The 20694-nt window shown below is 47.5% G+C and overlaps 1 protein-coding gene and 2 long non-coding RNA genes across 4 annotated transcripts; 1 reads left to right on the top strand and 2 right to left on the bottom strand.

Annotated features, from left to right (window-relative positions):
* Positions 1-1183: 1183 nt before the first annotated feature.
* On the bottom strand, positions 1184-7656 carry LOC310746676 (uncharacterized protein). Of its 2 annotated transcripts, none has more exons than XM_083580657.1 (3): positions 7189-7656; positions 6403-6530; positions 1184-5584 (listed from the first exon to the last, which is right to left on the bottom strand). In XM_083580657.1, the coding sequence occupies exons 2-3, from the start codon at positions 6500-6502 to the stop codon at positions 4746-4748; spliced, it is 939 nt and encodes a 312-aa protein (XP_083436783.1). In that variant the 5' UTR covers positions 6503-6530; positions 7189-7656; the 3' UTR covers positions 1184-4745. The 2 variants fall into 2 exon arrangements, with proteins under 2 accessions (XP_083436783.1, XP_083436784.1); XM_083580658.1 differs by lacking the exon at positions 7189-7656 and adding an exon at positions 6933-7097.
* A 1821-nt stretch (positions 7657-9477) lies between these two features.
* LOC310746734 lies at positions 9478-13159 on the top strand. Its single transcript, XR_014540787.1, has 2 exons — positions 9478-10520; positions 10764-13159. It is a non-coding gene; the product is annotated as an uncharacterized lncRNA (long non-coding RNA).
* On the bottom strand, positions 11174-19909 carry LOC310746727. Its single transcript, XR_014540778.1, has 2 exons — positions 19717-19909; positions 11174-18370 (listed from the first exon to the last, which is right to left on the bottom strand). It is a non-coding gene; the product is annotated as an uncharacterized lncRNA (long non-coding RNA).
* Between the last annotated feature and the right edge of the window lie 785 nt (positions 19910-20694).

Below are 20694 nucleotides of genomic sequence, written 5' to 3'. Positions count from 1 at the left end.
TTATTTAAGGAAGTTACTTACTAATTATAAGTGGGTAAAATATCTGAGCTTAAAATAACTGTTCTTATTCAGTTTGTGCATTTCTAAATGCTAACAAGTCATAGGCCCTAAACAACACACAGGCATTTATTATATGGCTATAGAGTGAAAGAAATTGCTGGTCATTATGAGGAAATCACAGGTTTTCCATTAATCTCCTGGGATCCTTCTTCCTGGTAAGTGAGGAAGATTGGCTTCTCCCACGTCCACAGTCCTGGATTCAAATTGTCAGCCCACATTATTCTCCAACCTGCCGCTGCTTATAAACTGCAACTATTTTCCCTGCAACTTGTATCATGCAAACTGCAGTTCTGAAACCACCTCTGGTATTGCGTTCTGCTAACAACCTAGAGCCAAGATAGCACCTAGCCTTAGCTTTGCTGATGGCTTTCTTAATGGTCATCACCCTTCCCTTTGCCCTCTTATAATGGCCCATCCCTTCAATTTCTTGAACACCGAAAAACTGGTTTGGCCTGTATTTTGATGCTGCTAAATTCTACTCTGGCACCCAGGAATTACAATGAAAGGAAATCTCACTGTCACACATAAACCTGCCTGTCTCCATTAGCAGAAGCAGGAAGTGGCTGTTAACTTTTGAAACAAAGGAGCTAATGAGAAGTACCAATCTTTTGAGTGGCGTGAATTACAAGATATTCCCTGTGGAAAGATGGGAGTATGAAGAATAACTGTACAAAGCCCTAGCCCCTTTTCTTTTTTTTTAAAAAAAGAGAGCCTCCACGAATAAGTTTGCCTTCCTTTTATCTTTTCTTTTTTTAAAAAAAGAGAGCCTCCACGAAGAAGTTTGCCTTCCGTTTATGTTGAACATGTTTATTACAGTCAGTGGGCTCGTCCACATTTCCTATAAAGCCTGGGCCTGAGTGGTTTTCTGCTTGCCCCATGCTTTCTAGGAATGAGTCCAAGTGCTTTTGTCCTTGCCCCACCACGTTCCCCTGGAAAACCCGTGGTTTAGCGCTAAATCGGAACCAATGGCAATATGCAGAAAACCCAACTGCTGCTTGTTCCGATTCAGAGCTAAACTGCAGGTTTTCCCTGGGGGCGGAGGAAGTGTGGCTGGACCCTGTGTTAAGTAAAGCAAGACCTTCACCAGCTGATGGGTTAAAAATAACCACACAAAACACTCCTGCAAAATTCTCCGAACTTTTAATATGCCTTGAATGAAGCCATGGAGATTACAGGGTGAGATGTTAGTGAGAGATTTGTGGGTGAAGAAATATAAACGACTGTTGATAATAAGGGGAAGCTACAGATGGAAAGGAAGAGCACCTAAAACGGCTAAAATTCCTGTTAATAGAAGTGTTTTGACTATCTAACAACATCCAGACAATTAGAAATGAAACAAAAATGGGTGTTCTCCTTAGTGCTGTCGCTCTGCTTGCCCCAATCCAGGGACAGAGGCACCAACATGCGGACCCCCACAGAATGAAGGGAGATGATCTGGGCTTTCCAGATCTAGGCCAGAGATTGTGTACGAACTGAAGAGGAGCTCTGCTAGATCCACCCAAAGTCCCATCATAGTCCAGCATCCTGATCTCAGTGCCCAGCCAGATACCTATGAGAAAGCGAGTGCAACAGCCTTGCGATTTTCTGCAAGTGGTGTTCAGAGGCCTAATACCTCCAACAGCGTCCCTTTAAAAGCTAAGGAGAGTTGGATCAGACCAAAGACCGATCTAGTCAGGAGTCTTCTTTCAAGCAGCGCTGGCCAGATGCTTCAGGAAAGACCACAAGCACAAAGGCAAGAGCATCTCCCCGCTGTCATCTCCCAGAGACTGGTACTCATGAGGCATGCATGCTGCTTTGGAACATGGATGTTCAAGGCATCCACTGATAGGCTGTTCCTCCATGTATTTGTCCAATCCCCCTTGAGAGCCCGTGGCAACTGGCATCATGCAACAATGAATTCTGTATGTTAAATGTGAAAGTTATTATTTAAGTCCTGTGTTTCTTCGGCTTTGCATCTTCTACCAATCAGTTTCACCGGATGACCTCAGGTCCTAATGCTGCCAAAAGAGAAATAAAAACCTATCTGCCCACTTTATTTACACCATGCATAATCTTGTAAATATCTACCGGGCCCGCTCTCTTAGTCTGCTGTAGCATCTTTCCTGTTCTGAAATCTCCCCCATATGAGAGCAGCAACTTGCAAATGATCTCGGAGCCCTCAAACTTCCTATTTCCTTCAGGACGTTCTTGGTGAATCACTGAGATCTCCTGGGGTTACTGGGCAAATTTCCTTCTCTCTTCCCTCCTCCTCCAATACTTCATCCTGTAAATAGTCTACTTTCCTGGCTCACCACCAAATTGTGATCCAGAGTTTCTTCGCTGTTCCTGCTGAATCTCCCACATGGACGTGATACAGTGGTACCTCGGGTTAAGTACTTAATTTGTTCCGGAGCTCCATTCTTAACTTGAAACTGTTCTTAACCTGAAGCACCACTTTAGCTAATGGGGCCTCCCGCTCTGCTGCGCCGCCACTGCACGATTTCTGTTCTCATCCTGAAGCAAAGTTCTTAACCTGAAGTACTATTTCTGGGTTAGCGGAGTCCGTAACCTGAAGCGTATGTAACGTGAAGCGTATGTAATCCGAGGTACCACTGTACTTCCTTTTCTATCTATCTCTGTTCCTTCCAAATTGATGCTGCTCCTGTGGCTGCTCCCCCAACCTTTGACCCTAGATGTTGCTGAACTCCATCTCCCATCAGTCCTAGCAACAATGACCAATAGCCAGGGATGATGGGAATTGTAGTATGGAGGGCTGAACGTTCCCTGCACCTACTTTATATAGAATGCCAAGGAGGAACAGCACATCCCACACAGCTGTGAGGCTCCGTGGAGACAAGGTTCAGTTGCAGCCAGCCTTCACCAGCCATCTTTCTTTCCTGACAGAGCTACATGTGCGATTCCATTCTGTGTATCTGCTAAGGACCCCCTCTGTCTACCCCACTGTTCTCTCCCACTTTCTGCTGGAGTAAAAATAGCATTGCAGTTGCTGAATTGGCTGCAGAAGTTGAAAGAGACTCTGGCAAAGGGACCAAAGGAGTGATGGGATGGGAGGTGATGGTTCTGGCAGTGGTGCAGTCTGGTCATTTTAGCCTTTGGGCTTAATGGTCTCTTGGGAACTCCTCTCTTTAGATATTATAAGGGTAACCAAATGTTCTTCAGATGTTCCTGGACTCCAACTCCCATCAGCCTCAGCCAGCACAGTCAATGGCCAGGGATGATGGGAGTTGCTGTCCAACATCTGGAGGCCACCACATGGGCTGTCCCATGTGTATTACTTCACTGACTCAAAACTGTGGGAGGAACATCAGAAGTGCCATGCTAGATCAAACCAAAGGCCTTAATCCCCCACTGTGTTTTCACATAGGAAGCCCATAAGCAAGAAATGAGCACAGCAGCACTCTCCTCATTTGAGATTCCCAAAAGCTGGTATGCAGAGGCAGACTGCAATCCTGGAGGTAGCACACAGCCATCATGGTCAAGAAACCACTGTCTGCCCTCTCCTCCATTAATTTGTTTAATCCCCTTTTAAACCACCAAGTGGGCAGCCATCTATACTTCTTCTAGCAAGCCAGCTCTTCTGCTCTATCTGCTGAGTAAAGCTAAGGACTCCTGCCCCGCTAACACCACTGGCTTTAGGACTTTTAAAAGGACAGAGCAGGGCTCTGTACACACTGTATATTTAAAGCACCTGACCTATCCCCCAAAATTCGTGGGAACTGTAGTTTAAGGGTCCTGGAAATTGTAGTTCTGTGAGGGCTAAAGTACAGTTTCCAGGATTCTTTGGCGGAAGCCCTGTGCTTCAAACATATTATGTGTACACAGCCTGGATCTCTACGTTGCAACCAGGCAGCCTTGCTGTGCTGGGATATTCTGTTCTTATTCTCATTACTGTCTTTTTAAAACACACAAACACACACAGGAAATGTGTGCTCTGGTTCTAGCTCTGGACCGGAGGAAAGACACACCTTTCATCAACATCCCATTTGTGACTGATTATGCTCTATGCCGCTCCCCAGCCAAAGCCCCCTAAGAAAGCTCACAATTGTACAACATATAAAACCACCACCAATCACTGTATATAAACCATTGAAAACAACAAGCTAGAAAGGAGCAACTAAGCAAAAGAAAACGTTTACAAAAATGGCAGAGCGTTGCTGTGGAGAAGAGAAGTCTACCCAACTCCCTTAACCTCCTCCTTTCTTTTTAAATTGTTACTGGAACATTTTCACACTTGAGGACCGCTCAGGGGGAGAAAACCGATCTAAGTTGGCATTGGCGATGTCACAGGAAATAACTGGTTAGTGTCTGTGACAGTTGACACAAATTGCATTTCAGACAGCCCTCCAAACTGCTAGCTTGGGAAAGAAAGCCACGTTCCCTGTACGTAACACTGTGTTGTGGTTTGAAAGAAATATCACTCAAAGCGGAAGTGCTTTTTGGAAGGAACATGTTGGGATCTCATGAATGGCCCTAACTCGACTGTGGCAGGAGGGTGGCACCCCTGAAGTACCTTTCGCATTAACAGTGCCCCCCAGCCCCCCACAAGTCTCCAACGAAGCTCATAAAATGCGGGGTGCCAGCCAACTCTCCCCTCCTTCTATCTGTCTGCAGCCACAGTCGCTTCACTGAGCAAAGCGTCGGGCAAGAAAGGCTGGTGGTTTGCGACCCAAAGCTTCGTTCCCTCTTCAAGGCGGGCACTTGTAAGGTCTCACGAGGACCATGTGGGTTTTCTGGTGTGTGCTGAGGCCGGACCTTTGCCGAAAACTCTTCCCACATTCCGTGCAGTGATAGGGTTTCTCCCCTGTGTGGATTCTCTGGTGGATGGTGAGGTGGGAGCTGACGCTGAAGGTCTTCCCGCACTCATTGCATTTGTAAGGCCGCTCCCCGGTGTGGATCCGCTGGTGAAGGATGAGGGTGGAGCTCTGGCTGAACCTTTTCCCGCACGCTTGGCATTCGTACGGCTTCTCCCCCGTGTGGACCCTCTGGTGCTTGGTCAGGTGAGAGCTCACAGAGAAGCACTTCCCGCAATCCACGCATTTGTAAGGCTTCTCTCCGGTGTGGATGCGGCGGTGGAGAACAAGGGTGGAGCTCTGGCTGAACCTCTTCCCGCATTCGTTGCACTCGTAAGGCTTCTCGCCCGTGTGGATCCTCCGGTGGATGGTGAGGTGGGAGCTCACGCCGAAGCTTTTCCCGCAATCGGAGCACGGGTAGAACTTATCGGCAGGATGGGGGGCTCTCTGGGGCTGGGCGACACTGTGCCGAGTTTGGGCAAGGCTCTCCCCACACTGGACACACAGGCTTGGGCCGGGCCCCATATAGACCCGGGGCGGGAGACTGGGGTTGCCTTTCGGCAATGGAGGAGGAAGAGGCGGCTTGGCCCATCCTTTCCCTGGATCCTCGCTTTGCTGCCCAGCCTGGTTCTGGCCTGGGTAAAGGGAGCCTTCAGGGCGTCCTGGAACCTGCTTCTGTGTCGGCGCAGCCTCTGCACCTCCAGGCTGGGGATTTGGGTTCATGGTTCCTCCATCTATCAAAGGAAAGAAAGTGAAGCAAGCATGGGAATATTTCCACCCCCTTTTTGCTTTGTTTCAACGTTTTATATCTGAATGGTTACCTTACCTTGTTGGTTTGATCATTTGCTGTTTTAAGTGGTGTTACCAACTTGAGATATTTGGACGGATGGATGGGAGGCAGGGGGTGGGTCAGGAGTCAAAATAACTAGATAAAACCCATTTGCTGGTGCTGCAGCTTAAAAGCATCGTTCCATACAATAGGTGAATTAGACCAACCCAGACCCAAGAGGTAGTGCTGGCTGACACTAATATTAGCTTCTAATTCCTGACATTCCATAGCTAACCAGCAGAATTCTATGGGAATTCCACCAGAGTTATTGGGTTTGGCCTCCACAACTATCAAACGCTCCAAATATTTCTGTGATGTGGGACTGCTGACTATACAGGGACAGGAAATTTTGTCATAACTTTCTATCTTCTCTCCATCTACCACAAGATGGAGTAATCCTAATCTTCTGAGGCTTTTCTGTGAGCTTACTAAAGAAGTGTCCTGACATATTTTCATTGGAGAGAGTTTTGCTGGCTTAGCAACACGCAGCCTTCTAGATTTCAAAGAAACTCTCCTGGCCTGGTCAAGAGTTCCCTGTAATTCAAAAGGCTGCATATTCTTAAACCAGCAGAAGTCAATGTCAATGTCGCCATACGTTTTTGGACCTCTGGGATCTCAGGTTTGCAATAGCCATCTTTACTACTTAAAGCTGATTTTATTTGAATTTTTTTTTAATATAAAAAAGAAGTAAAAAAAGAAATAAATAAAAAGAAAAGTCCTTACCTAGTGAGAGTAGAGTCCCATAATTGTCCTGCACAATGTCCCTGTAGACAGGTCTCTGGCATGGGTCCAGAAGGGCCCACTGAATCTCAGCAAAATACATCAGTCACTTCTGCAGAAGGCTGTGGCCTCTGAAAAAATAAGTTTCCCCTGCTCAGAATCCATCACCAACCCTGCGGCTTTGGGCCTGTAACGTGGCCTTTGGTGGACAGCATTAGCCCCCCTGATCTCAAAGCTACAGGATTCCTGCGGCCCTCCTCTCTCTCTCTCTCCCCTGCAATATCAGTCCTGCTGCGCCTCCCGTCTCCCTGGCAAGGCTGGTGCACTTTTAACAACTTTGGGCGACGTGCAGAAATTCAACAGGTGAAGAAGACTTTCCTGGGCCGATTTCTGCACGGCGGCAGTTCTTAAGCGGCAGACGAGTGCTGCCAGGAAGGCGACGGCGGCGGGTGGAGGAGGACGAGGAGGAGGAGGAGGCGGCAAGCTTTCCTACTTCCTCTACCAACCCAGCCCAAGGTCTACGTCATTCTCACGTCTTGAAAGCTCTCTTCTTGTTTATATACGCGTAGGGAAGATCCGGGTGTGCGCCCCCCCCCACACCTTGTTTGCGGTTGGGGGGCGGTTCGTTCGGAGAGCAGAGGCGCTGATGGAACGGCGGTGCGTTGGCTCCCCGCTGTTTGTGATAGGCTCCCCCTCCCTCCCCGCCCCCCCCCTTTTTAATGAGGAAGTTGCCTGGCTACGTTGCTGGACTTTTGGCTGGCTGCCCAAACCCCAGTCGGCGGGAGTTACCTGGAAGTCTCTGGCTTCAGGATCGGGTCCCTGAGAAGCTGCAGAGTTCGCGATCTATCCTTTAAATGATAATATTAAAAAGGGTGGGAGGGGGAGAGAGGGAAAAGAAAGAAGTGGGGGCGGGGGAGAGAAAAGCAACCGAGGCTGATAAAGGTCCCCTCTCTCCCTTGAGGATGCGGCTGGAGAACGAGGAGATTTCTTAAAACTGGAGGCTCCCGCAGCCCCGTCGGGGTGGCGCCGGGTCTGGGGCTGCTGCTGCCGCTGCTACGCAAGCAGGAGGAGGAGAAGCAGCAACAACAAGGCTCTCCGGCGCTGACCTGGGAAGTTCAGCCCCCAAAATCGTCAGCGGGAGCAGCAGCAGCAGCGAGAGAGAAAATGAGAACAGTCGCCTCTTTCTCCGCCTCTCCTTTTTTTGACAATGGCCAGAGCCCTCTAGCGGCATCGCTTCTGTTTTGCAACGCGGAGCAGCCGCCCCAAACAAGAGGCCGGCGCGGAGCCCCCCTTGCCAAGCGCCGCGGCGGGGGCCTAGGACCGAAGCGGAGCCCGGCCGACGCGCAGCGCGGACCCGGGCGCTGGGCGAAGCCGAGGCGGCTTTCCAAGGGCTGAGCGGGATGCAGTGGGAGGGAGGGCTGACTCCAGCGGGACCCTCCAGGTTCACGGAGGGGGCATGTCACTGAGTACAAAATACCTGTGCCTGGACAACGACGAGCGAGCTTCCTGGCCCCCCGGATGCACGTGCCTCTGGGGAGCAGGATGCTGCACTAGTTAGACGGGCCTCTGGTCTAACTGGCAGTGCATACATTTAATAAATAACATAAGTAATAGATAATCTAGGCTAAGACATCATTAGGCCAGAGGGGCATTGTGGACCCAAAACTGGCATGGCACCAGTAGAATCCCACTAGCATCTTCGGGGCAGTACCCCCCTGATAATAATAAAAATAAGGTATTCCATATTTAACTTCACTCCTATATATCCCTGCCCTGCAGCTGCACTACTCAGACAGGCACCCTGTAGGTGTATTTAATACTTAATGTGTGTGTGTGTGTGTGTATGTTGTTGTTTAGTTGTGTCCGACTCTTCGTGACCCCATGGACCAGAGCACGCCAGGCACTCCTGTCTTCCACTGCCTCCCGCAGTTTGGTCAGACTCATGTTTGTAGCTTCGAGAACACTGTCCAACCAATATATATATATATATATATATATATATATATATGTATGTATGTATGTATAATTTATATACCACCCTTTATCTGAAGATCAGAGCGATTTGCATATTATTTTTTTTATGAGAACACAAAATATATAGCATGGCAACAAACCAGAACCTCCATCTAGTTTAAAAGGCAAGGAATTTTTAATTAGCCAAAGGCCTGGGAAAAGAGGAATGTTTTTGCCTAGTGCCTAAAGATATGTAATGAAGGCACCAGGCGAGCCTCATGTTGCTGCCCTCCACTGACCTCTCAGTGGAGGCATACAAAGAAGGGCCTCAGAGGATGATCTCAGGGTCTGGGTAGGTTCATACGGAGAGAGGCAGTCCTTGGGGTATTGCGATCCTGTTTAAGGCTTTATACGTAGGTCAAAACCAACACTTTGAACCTGGCCTGGAAATTGATTGGCAGTCAGTGCAGTTGGACCAGGATTGGCGTCATATGCTCAAAGCATCTTGTCTCAGAGAGCAACCTAGCCTCTAAATTCTGCACCAGCTAAGGTTTCTGAACCGTCTTCAGAGGCAGCCCTATGTATAAAGCATTGCAGTAATCTTAACACTGAGGTCCAGGACATCCACTGCCACACCTGCAGATGTAGAGCAGAACATATTGAAGGCTCCACAGAGCCCAAGAGCACACACCAAGGATCACAATCTGGAAATGATCATCAAAGTAGGACCTGAACCACTGAAAAGCAGTGCCTCCCACCCCAACTTGGACATCTGCTCCAGAAGGATACGATGCTTGATATCAGAAACTGCTGAGAGGTTGAGAAGAATTAAAAGGGACACATTTCCCCTGTCTCTCTGCCAAGAGAGGTCATCAGTACAGGGTGACCAAGGCAGTTTCTGTGTCCAAATCAAGCCTAAATTCTGATTGAAATGGATCTAGAAAATCAGTTTCTTCAAAGAGTGGGTAGATCTGGTCTAGCACTTAATTTCAAAGTGTTGGTTTTGTCCTAGAAATGTGGCTCAGGACCCATGTCTGCAGAACGCTCTCACCAAGGAACTTTGCCTGGCACCATTATTATATATTTTCACGTGCCAGGCCAAAACCTTCCTTTTTAATCTGGATACCCCCCTCACTTTAATGTATGCAAGTATGTATTTTTTTTTGTAAGTCATTTTGAGCTTTGATTTGCCATGGCAACTAATAAATGTATTTAGTTATGTTATGCGTTTTCATTTTGTATTTTTATGCTGTAAACTGCCCTGTTGCCTTTATATAAGATGGTATATAATAATAATAATAATAATAATAATAATAATAATAATAATAGACAAGGCTTTCAGTGATGCAGCTCCAGCCTTTGGGATGTTACCAGCTGAAATTAGACAAGTGCCTACTACCCTAGTACCTTGATGTTTAGGCAGCTTAAGTGAAATTAACTACGCAATTAAAATTATAAAATTAACTATACACTTGTAGACCTGGTTTGATTGCTCTTAGTTTCTAGATTCTGTATTTTGTCTCATTCTACATCATTTCTGTAGCTTTGGTTGCAAAATGGTTTACACTGACAGCAGACAGACACCAACGTTGTGTTCTTTCTGGCATCTGCTTAAAACATTTTTGTTTAGGCAAGTCTATCCAGACATGTAGATGTTGGTGTATTTTAATGGGCTTTTCTTTCTTTTTTGCTGACCGCTAGTTTTAATGCTTTCTAATCACTTGTTTTAAACTGTTTTTATTGATAATTTTAATATTTCTTGTAAGCTGCCTAGATTTTGTTACAATCAAACCATATATAAAATTTGTTGAATCAATCCGCAAGTAAACACAACAGATTGTTGCCCTTTCCTGACACCCCTGAGGGTCAAAGACACACTGTGTTTAATGTGCTTCTATAGTAGAGTCCGAAGACACAGGGGGACACCACCTTGATGAAACTAAGCAGGTCTGTGCCTGATTAGTTGGGAGGAGTAGACTACCCGAGAACCACATATACACAGCCTTGGGTTCCATGGTAGAAGGCAAACAGGATTTCTTTATTTCTCTTTACTATTACATTTATAGTCCACCCTTCCTCCAAGGAGCTCCAACCGGTGTACACCATTCTCCCTCTTCCTATTTTATCCTGACAACAACACTGTGAGGTAGTTACAGATAGGTAGCCGTGTTGGTCTGCCATAGTCAAAACAAAAAAAAAAAAATTTTCCCCTTCCAGTAGCACCTTAAAGACCAACTAAGTTAGTTCTTGGTATGAGCTTTCGTGTGCATGCACACTTCTTCAGATACCAGATACAGGTATCTGAAGAAGTGTGCATGCACACGAAAGCTCATACCAAGAACTAACTTAGTTGGTCTTTAAGGTGCTACTGGAAGAAAAAAAATTTTTTTTTTGTTTTGACTGTGAGGTAGGTAAGGCCCAAGGTTGCCCAGTGAGCTTCATGGCCAAGTGGGGATTAAACTCTGGTCTCCCAAGTTTCTAGACCAGACCTGTGGCCACTATGAAACCCTGACTCTTGTGTGGGAAGAATGCCAAGCACAAGTTGTTCTGTATGCTCCAAAGCTAAGCACTTAGGAACACTGAAGGCAAAACAGCTGGGACTCATCTTCTGCAAACCACCCGAAGATCTACTGGCACATCCCAACCTACCTTCTGCCTACCCCCTGCTCTAGCATAGGAGTGTATTTTTGCACGTTGACACAGGAATAGGCAGCTCGCTGCATTTTGCACCCACTCAAATGTCCAGGTAAGTCTCCTAGCCGTGTCAGGTTATTACACCCGAAAATAGTGTCCTAGCTACTCAGGACGTCAACAAGGCATCTTGGAATCAGGAAAAGTGTTTATTTCATACAGTGAAGAGACAGACACTGTTAGTACAATAGGGAAATAGATTAAGATACCATGGGCAATACCAGGGAAAGTGGGAAGTTGGTGGTGGGCATTTCATAGGGGTGGGAAACCCAGGCTTAAGTTTGGCTACGATACTGCTGCGATGGCATTTACAATTGTTTTGTTAAGGCATACCCATTGGCAGTAATAAAAATCATAGAAAGTACAGACCAAATAATCCAAAACATCCCTGCCCACAAACAATTCTAAAGCAAAGGAAACCTAAACCCCCCACCCCCAGTCCTCAAAAAGCCTAAAACGCAGAGCTCACAAACACTGAACTGAGCCAGAGTAAAACAAATACCCCAAAACTGGCTCCATAGGTGGCACCAGAGTGGGAAGATGGGGAGAAAGCTATGCCCCCTCCTGCAAACTGATAGCTTGCTCTTTGCTGGAGCCTCCTGTGAAATGGAAAAGGCTTTGTTATTCACTAGTAAGGAGAAAAAAACACACCACATACACTTTTGCCAGACAACACCTAAACAATATAACTAAATCATAAACTAGGAATTAAAAGAAGGCCACAATTCTAATGCATGCTTACTTGAAAGTTAACTCTATCAAAACTAATAGGATTGCAATCGCGTGAGGGGGGCATGGGACATTTACTCCAGGGAAAAAACAGGACGGAAGCATGAAAGTGAAATACACCCTTGTTTCTCTTTCACAAATCTTAGCATGTGGAACCATGTTCCCACCACCCAAAATGCACTTTGCCCCTTCTGCCACCCCACAGAAGTGGTGCTGATGCTCATAAACGAGTTCAGAAGACTCAGCTGCTCTCAGGAACACCCTTAAGAACGCAAGAACCTAAGAAGAGGCTGCTGGATCAGGCCAATGGCCCATCTAGTCCTGTACTGTTGTCACAGCAGCCAACAAGATGCCTGTGGGAAACCTGTAGGCAGGATTTGAGCACAAGAGCATTCCCCCCAGCTTTGGTTTCTGGCAACTGGTTTTCAGAATTATTGCTGCCTGCAACTGTGGAGACAAAGCACAGCCATCATGGCTAGTAGTCACTGATTGCCCCCTCCTCCATGAATTTGTCTAGTCCTCTTTTGAAGCAATCTGGTGCCCATCACTGCCTTGCGGGGGTGAGTTCCATAGTTTAACGATGCACTGCGTGGAAAAGTACTTTCTTTTATCTGTCCCGAATCTTCCAACATTCAGCTTCACTAGATGTCCACAAGCGGGTGGACTTCTGCTCTCTTGTGGGTAAGAGTTTTAACAAATGTGAACTAAAGGTTGACCGCACACCAACCCAAGCCCAACGACTGAACCAGCCTTCGACAACCTGGCGCCTTTTAGATGTGTTGGACTATATAGCTCTCGTCAGCTCCAGCCAGCAGAGCCGTAGTTTGAAACATCTGGAGGACACCAGGTTGGCAGAGGCTGTGAGCCAAGGAGTTCAAATGCACACTTTTAGGAGGCCCCAGATCCTGGCATCTAGACACCGTTCTTGAAGTACCCATTTTCAAAACGTCTGGTTGGAAAAGCCTGACGCAAAGAATGAGACTGGGGGGCAGGCAAGGGAAGGTTCCTGGACCACTGCTATTTTGCACATGGAATTCAATCACATGCTAGCAAGTTCAGGTTGAGCAATTAATAGTGGATTTAGAGCTCTTGTTCATGACACTTAAAAAAGGAGAGCCACTTTTTAGCAGTAAGGAAAGTGATGGGAAAATGCACTGGAAGGTGTGCAATTATAACTGCTTGATGTTACATCCAAAAAGAAAAATAATTAAAATAAATAAAGAAGAAACACTTTCCAGGTTGGGGATGGGAGAGAGAATGGTAATCCATAACATCACATCTATGGCAGCAGGGCTGGTCTGGCCACTACGAGCCAATTTCTGCTTTTCTCCAAGTACTGCTACTACAGAAATGACTGATTTCACCAAAGTCCACAATTGTACGGGGGGGGGGGTAATTAAAAGTGTACCACCAGCAATGATAGTTCTACAATACTGCTGCACAACTTGAAAAATTATCTATATACAAGCTGTTGGGAGGTTTTTGTTTTTTCAAAGAAACTGCCATTAGCAAAGTCATAGACCAGGCATAACACAACAACATTATGGGTGCAGCGCAGTGAACTTCAGGCTCTGAAGTCGCACTGAAATCAATAGGCCTTTGGCATCCTTCTATCTGGAGTGCACCCCTCACATGGGAAATGAGACCCTTTCCTGCTCCCCCAGAATCTACCAGTCATAGTTGCACATGAGTCCACAGCACACACAGGGTATATGCATGCAAAATGTCTAATGAAAGTGACCAATCAAGTGCAAGATCAAAAATACTTTTTTCTCCAGCATAAACCCAGCAGAATCAGCATATTCCTTCCTTCCAAGATCAGGCAGCTGAGGTCTGCAACAAGAAACACAAACCAGTTCCCTACTACCTGACTCATGAGGAGTCCTCTTTCTTGGATGGCAGGATTAGAATCAGGCTCCGAGAGGATGGCTCTTCTTTAGAGACCTCTTTATGCCCTACAGATCTTCCACTCTCCAAATAATGGCTGAATTCTGCCTTCAGAATTTTCCATGCATTTGCACTTACGATCGCAAACAGTACCACAATCATTTCCCCTCTGTACTCTCTTGTAGAATGGATTGGCAACGAAATGACTTGTTCACTTTAGTGTTTGTGCGCTGACTTTACCGCTTAAGCAAACTCCTGCTGTTTACGAGGACAGGTGCAAACACCCATAGGTTTGTGGGGTTTTATTGGCAGTGGAGAGTTGACCTCTCTGGTTGACAGGGGTTTAGCAGAATGAATCAATGGGCTGCATCCAGCTTAAATAACTTAACACTTTTAGTTTTGCTGGAACCGGTGGGACTTAATACAGTCACAACCAACTTGTCTTATTGATTTCAATGAGCCTACAGCATGACCAAGAGCACCATCCTATCAAATCCTCTGTGTTCAATGGGACTTTCTGCAAGATAAGAATATGGCAGATTGCAGCCCAAGAGTCTGGAGTCAACCAATATTATTCTTTTCTTTAACAGTTTGTTGTGTGGCAGAACCTCCACACTTGGGAATGGAGGCTGGCCCACTACAGTGAACAGGGCACTGCCCTACCCATCTCAAGTCTGCCCTCAGCCAGTCCTCCCTGCCTTCTTTCTTACCATGGTGCAGGGGGAGGGGGGGTTACACCGTCTATCAGCAATCCTTAGTCTCTGTGTTGTCCTTGCCCAAGTCAGCAGGGAGAAAGATGGGAACTGGAATTACTTGGCTCTGCCTGTCATTGGCTGTGGCTCCACATTTTGTTGATCTCACAGCCCCATGGGCAACAGCTGTAACTACACACATCTAGAATGGATGTGTAGGTCCAGATTTTTAAGCCATGGGTCAGAGCTGACATATTCTTAGAAAACTGTCTTCCCCCACTCCACACATCTGAAAGCTTATTGATAGTCAGGAGGAGGACGTGTTTAAGCCTAGGTGTGAGAAGGACGCAGTTTCACTTCCAGGAAAAGCTGCCTTCTGGTTGTGATGTATGATGGAGCAGACCTGAAAACTCTACCTCTGGCCCAAAGCGAACTGACTTAGTTTGTGCTCCTCCCTTGAAGCATCAAGGCTCAAATCAGACTCAGGAGCCTCGGCCCTAGTGGAAGGAACGCCACACAAACTGACCACCCAAGAGGAAGGGAAAGCTATACCAGTCTCAAGTGTGTTGTTGCCAATTACCAGAGATCTCTCCATTCAGAAGGGCAAAAGCCTGACTTTGGGGAGATAAACCCCTAAGGCAATTAAAAGGTTGCAACCATCATTTAGGGCACGGCAGAACATTCCAAGTATTTTTCTAGCAATTGCAGGGTCTTGGGAATCCCAAACAAAAAAAGCCAACCACCACGAGTCTGTACTGTGCAGACTACTGAACAAATAAAGGTTCACCATTTCAGTATTTCCACTGTTTGAGCACTTAGAGAGAAACCAATGTCAGGCTTAGTTCGGTTTCAAATTCATAGGAAGCAGAATAAAATAAGAGTTGACATAGAAGTATGAAACAGCTGCAGTTTTGACCAATCAACCTTAGCATTCTTTCCAACGATTCTTGTGGTTTTTGTTGCGCTACATCAAGTTGGCCATTGAGATTCTGATGCACAGATGCTGTTTCTCCCATTTTGTATTTAGAAAGAGTTCAGAAAAAGCAGAGGGAAAACAAAAGAGTCTCTGCCTGCATCTTGCTGGCAGTTCCCTTTGTTATGACCAACACAGGCTTCAAAGATTTAGACCTGTCATTAGGCAAACTAGTAAAGGTGTTATAAAGAATTCCTGCTCTTAGCCGAACAAATGGAGAGTTGGCAGGTTGCTGTCGCTCCTTGGCTTCTATTTCTTCCCTCCGTTGAGTTTCAATTTACTTCTTTTGTGTGTGTTCATAAACTCAAACCTTTCTAATGAGACGTTTTGCTCCATACTTGCTGCACTTCTGCACTGCTTCATCACCCTGGATTTCAAAGAGGCCACATCAAAAATGACACATACAGAGTCCAAAGACCACACAACTCAAGGCAGTTGCATTGGGGAATCCATGTCTTAGGGGGGTCCTGATACAAGACCATGGCTGTGCCCTTGTGCTATGCCTCTGAAGAGCCCGAGTGCCCAGGACCTTCAAAAAACCACACATCAGCTTAGTTAAGAGCCACAGACAGCAAACTGGGAGACAAGCAAGACAGTATTTCCTAGGAGCGCAGGCTTAAGCAGAGAAAGTTTCGAGGACTCCAGCTAAGAAATTTTCCGCATCTCTTTCCATATGTTTCAGAGCAGCAAGATACCTGACCAAATGTCCCCTTAAATGTCTTCTATAGAGGAAAATCAGCTAACTATTTTGTGTGGAGACAGCTGACAGTATCATTTATAACTTCCTCCTCCATTTAAAAAAGCACAAGTAGCTACATTAAAAAACTCAACTAATTTAAGGTTAGTTTTTTACCCTATCTCTCAACTACAACAGAGTTACGCTGTGAAATGTATCAGCAGAACTATAGTCTTGTCCAAGGAGAAGAAAACCGTTCCAGATAGGAGATTCAGCCTTACCAGGAGATGCCAGATTGCACCTGGGACACTATGCATACAAGGCAGATGCTCTACCACTGAGCTACAGCCCTTCTGAAGGGCAGAGGAGAGACAAACCCAAACAAACCCCAATGAGAACAGAGCATGCTCGGTGGCCACAGAACACCGAGTATCTGTCAGATGGGGAAATGGGACAGAAACCTGGGAGGTGGGGAACAGGATGGAGTACTCTGAAAAGAGGCGTGGCTGGCAGGCAAAAGCACTGTAACATTTTGTTGCAGATCCCACTCGCAAGATAAAAATACTGCAAAACTAGATGCACACACTGCCAAGTGCCATGGAAGAGAAATAGACAAGTTCTGAGAATTGGTTCAGAAGCAAACCAATAGCCTTTCCCCCCAGATGAAGGATACTGAAATGCTCAAAACTCAGGCCCAGTGTTCCTGGTGTCATTTCCTGGGTACTGTGGGCAGATGCAAGTATGATATAAACTGCTTTTTCTTGGCCACGATGGCTGAAATGAAAGCTGAGGGAAAGGAGGGTGGAAGAGTTACTCTAACTTCATTCCAAGTGAATCACCAGAATGATGCTTTTTTTACTCCACAGATTGGCATAATGTTTACATGCTCACACATCCGTTGAGATGCTGGAGGTGTGCAAGGGGGAGGTGTGCAAACACCTCAAGTCTAAGCGTTTGTTCAGAGTTTCTTACTTTTGACGCACAGCATATTTCTTGATAGCCAAGTGGAAATTTAAAAAGGGTGGCCTTCATTTGCCATACTGAAGAGAAGGAAAAACACCCACCCCCACATACAGATGGCGTCGGGAAGATCTGACACTGTCCTTCCCGCTCTGAAAGAAGTAGCAGAACAACCTGCAGTTCCAGCATTTAAAATTAGCATCATTAGGTCTGCAAATGAACTGAGTGTGAAGTCCACATTGCTTCGGTCTTTGTGCAGACCAGGGACCAACCACTGCTGAATTTGCTATGCCCAGTTCTCTCTCAAATCACAGCAGCTAAACACTCAGGTTATTTTATAGCATGGAGAAAAGACATGGGGAAGCGGGGGGAAAGAGCCATCCTGACATAAAGACAAACATATGTCCAATACTGGCCATTTCTCACCCCCCGTTTGGATGGATATAGGACCAACCCAGCTGACTAAACTTTATGGGTTCTCTGGTGCCTTACAAGGTGGGAGGCTGCCCCAAACCCTTTCCCGCAGCTGGCACACTTGAAAGGTTTCTCCCCCGAATGTGTGGCACGGTGGCGCTCCAGGTGGGCATTGCGGGTGAAGCCCTTCCCGCAGTCGCCGCAGGAGAAGGGCTTGTCCCCGCTGTGGATGCCTTGGTGGCGCTGGAGGTGTGCGCTGCGGGTGAAGCGCTTGCCGCAGCGCGTGCAGCGGAAAGGCCTCTCCCCGGTGTGCGTGCCCTGGTGTCGGGTGACGTGGGCACTGCGTGTGAAAGCTTTGCCGCAAACGCCGCACTCGTACGGGCGCTCCCCGGTGTGCGTGCTGTGGTGCCGGGTGAGGTGGGAGTTGCGCCCAAAGGCCTTCCCGCAGTAGGTGCACTTGTAGGGCCTCTCCCCCGAATGGGTCTCCTGGTGCCGTGCCAGGTGGGCGCTCTTGGCAAAGCTTTTCCCGCAGTAGCTGCAGCTGAATGGCCGGTCCTCTTCCTGCACCTGCTGCCCGAGGCGCTTCCCGCCCAAGGGGCGCTGGAGCCCAGAATGGGTGGCCATGTGTCGGGTCAGGTGCGAATTGCGCCGGAAGCCTTTCCCGCAGTAGGGGCACGTGTGTGATTTCTCCCCCATGCCAGCAGCTGGTGGTGGTGGTGGTGGTGGTGGTAGTGGCGGCGGTCCAGGGAAGGTTCCTCCGTAGGCAAAGGAAGCTCCTGCCTCAGCACACCTCACCTCGGCCTGGCCTGGCCAGCAGTGGTTGAACAGACCTCCTGCCAGCCCAGAGCAATAGGCCTGGCCTATCTCGGGGCTTCTCCCGCAGTAAGCCGTTTTGATAGTTAGGCTTTTTTCTTTCTTTATAAGCCTTCTTTCAACCACTTCTCACCTTCTCAGCCTTCTCTTGACTAACAGTTTTTGGACCTTTGCCCACACCACCTGCTCGAGAAACAGAGAAAAAGAAGAGAGAGAGAGAGAGAGAGAAGGAACATATATGAGTTGTGGCCAAAGCTGAGCAATAGGATGAGAAAGAGAGACAACGTAATGTAGGTCAACAAAGTTTATGAATACTTTTCACCTGCTGCACTCGCCACCTTCACCGCCACATGCATTTTTAAAAAAATAGTGGCTCGTGTACTTTTGGGGAAATGTAGTAGATAAAAAGTAGCATTTTACATGTTTTATTACTGCACTATTGATGTGCATTGTGCACACTGTATCTTTAGATCCAGGGCATTTTAGGCTTGCTTGTTAATAACACACTTCCAAAGAAATTGGGTTTTTTTTTAAAAAAAGTGTCAAATTATACTTTTCAGGTAAGATCAGCTCCCAAACCAGCTTACATGTAGAATCAGAATTCCATCTTAAAACCATGGCCAGTCAGACACAGTGGCTTTGACATTAGTCCACAGCCACCTTTTCCTTCCCCACTCATTGTTTCGCTTACCATTCAGGCCTGGTGAAGAGTCCCGGAAAACTTGCACACTATGTTGTGATGTTTAATAGTGAATGTGTATTTAGCTCCCTGCCCCACGTAGCTTATGCTCTACGTTAAATCTTAAATGCTAATCAGAAAAACAAAACAATGGTTCTTGAACCTGTGTGGGTGTGTAGATGCAGGGCTTTTTTTCAAACTGAGCTCACAGGACCTCAGCTCTGGCACCTCTCAGGTGGGCGCCATTGTCATTCTAAGAGAACAAGGGAGAAGCTCACGGTGAGCTTGTACCTTTTCCCCTAGAAAATTAGCACTCTGTGTGTGTGTGTGTGTATATATATTTATTTGTGTGTGTGTGTGTGTGTGTGTGTGTGTGTGTACAAAGAGAGAACAAGCCAAACATTTCTATAACACCTCAGATACATCATTAGAAAGCCGCACCCACACAGCCTTTTTCTTTTTTTTTTCATTATAAGATAAATCGCACAAATCCGATGGGGCTTCCCCCCTCCCCCCGGTAAGCAGTTACAGGATGACCGCCTTCAATCTGCAGAAAAATGAAATAATGAAAGAATAACCCACAACGAAAATCCCACCCGAGGTTGGGCCGCGCTTAGTCGCGGAAACGGAGCGAGTGGGAGGAAGACAATTAAAGGCAGAAAGCGAGGAGGGAGCAGAGAAGCTCCCTGCTGCAAAAAAAGGGGGGATAAGGAAAGAGAGAAAAACGGGGGGGGGATGTGGGGCACGGAACTGGGAGGCGGGAAGCGCCCTCCGGCGCAGGGAGCGCGCGCCGCCCTCCCCGGCTCCGCATCGTGGGCTCCGCCCTCCTCTCCGTCCAAGGCGCTCTCACCAATGCAGCCCCCGCGCAGGGATCCGGGGGGGAGGGGAGTTCGCGCGCCCTTCGGCAGGCGCGTCCGGACCTCGGGCCCTGGGAGGGAACCAGCCACCCTCGCAGCGTGTGTGGGTGGGTGGGCAGCGGCGGGTCCGGGCACAGGAAAGGACCCCTCGCTGCATCCTGTCCCCCACCCTTCGCTTCGCGCGGCTGCAGCTCCGGCTCGATGGTTTTAACCCTCCTCCAGCCGACGAGGGAGAGAGTTCGCCCGGCTGGGTTGGGAAACAGCAGCGAGCGCAAAGGGAGCGGAGGCGCTAAGGATGCGTCAGCGTCATTATTAAGAAAAGGCACGACGGCAAGCTCTCGCCGCTCGTTTCCACAGACCCGAGAGGCAGATTTATTTCTTTCCGTTAAAAAAGAAAACCCGTTCCGAATGCAGAGGTCGCATTCAGCACCGATTTGCAAGATTTGCTGCCGTGCGGGTTTCACAGCAACGGCCTCCCTTGAAGGGCTGTGGTGTTGGTGGTGCGCGCACACACCGTATATTTAACGCGCATTGCCCCCTCCCCCGCAAATAATCCTGGGAAACGTAGGTCGTTCAGGGTGCTGGAAGTTATAGCTCTGTGCGGGATAAACTGCAGTTCCCGGGATTCGCGCGTGTGCTTTAAATGCACGGCGTGGTCGCAGCATCCTTATGTGAAGCACTTTGAGCGTAGTAACGTGCATAGTCTTATTAAATAGTTTGATGCGCACAGTTCGGCTTTAGCAACAGTTTTAAATATTGGCTCGGCTCCGATTTGGAAAAGGGGAGGTGCTCGATAGCTTCCAGTTTTACATTATAATACATTTACGAAAGCCTAAGCTTATCCTTTTTGGTAGCCTCCTTTGTGCCCCTTCTGCCTCCGGGCAAAACACTGCTCCTTTCCTTGATCCACCCTGCAGACTGCTCCCCCACCAAGAGATTTATGTTTGTCCTTCTCCTCCAATACTCCCTTT

The sequence above is a fragment of the Podarcis filfolensis genome (genome assembly GCF_964270895.1).
Source record: "Podarcis filfolensis genome assembly, chromosome: 13".
NCBI lineage: Eukaryota > Metazoa > Chordata > Lepidosauria > Squamata > Lacertidae > Podarcis > Podarcis filfolensis.
Note: the sequence above shows the minus strand (reverse complement) of the source record. Positions and strands in the feature narration are given on the sequence as shown.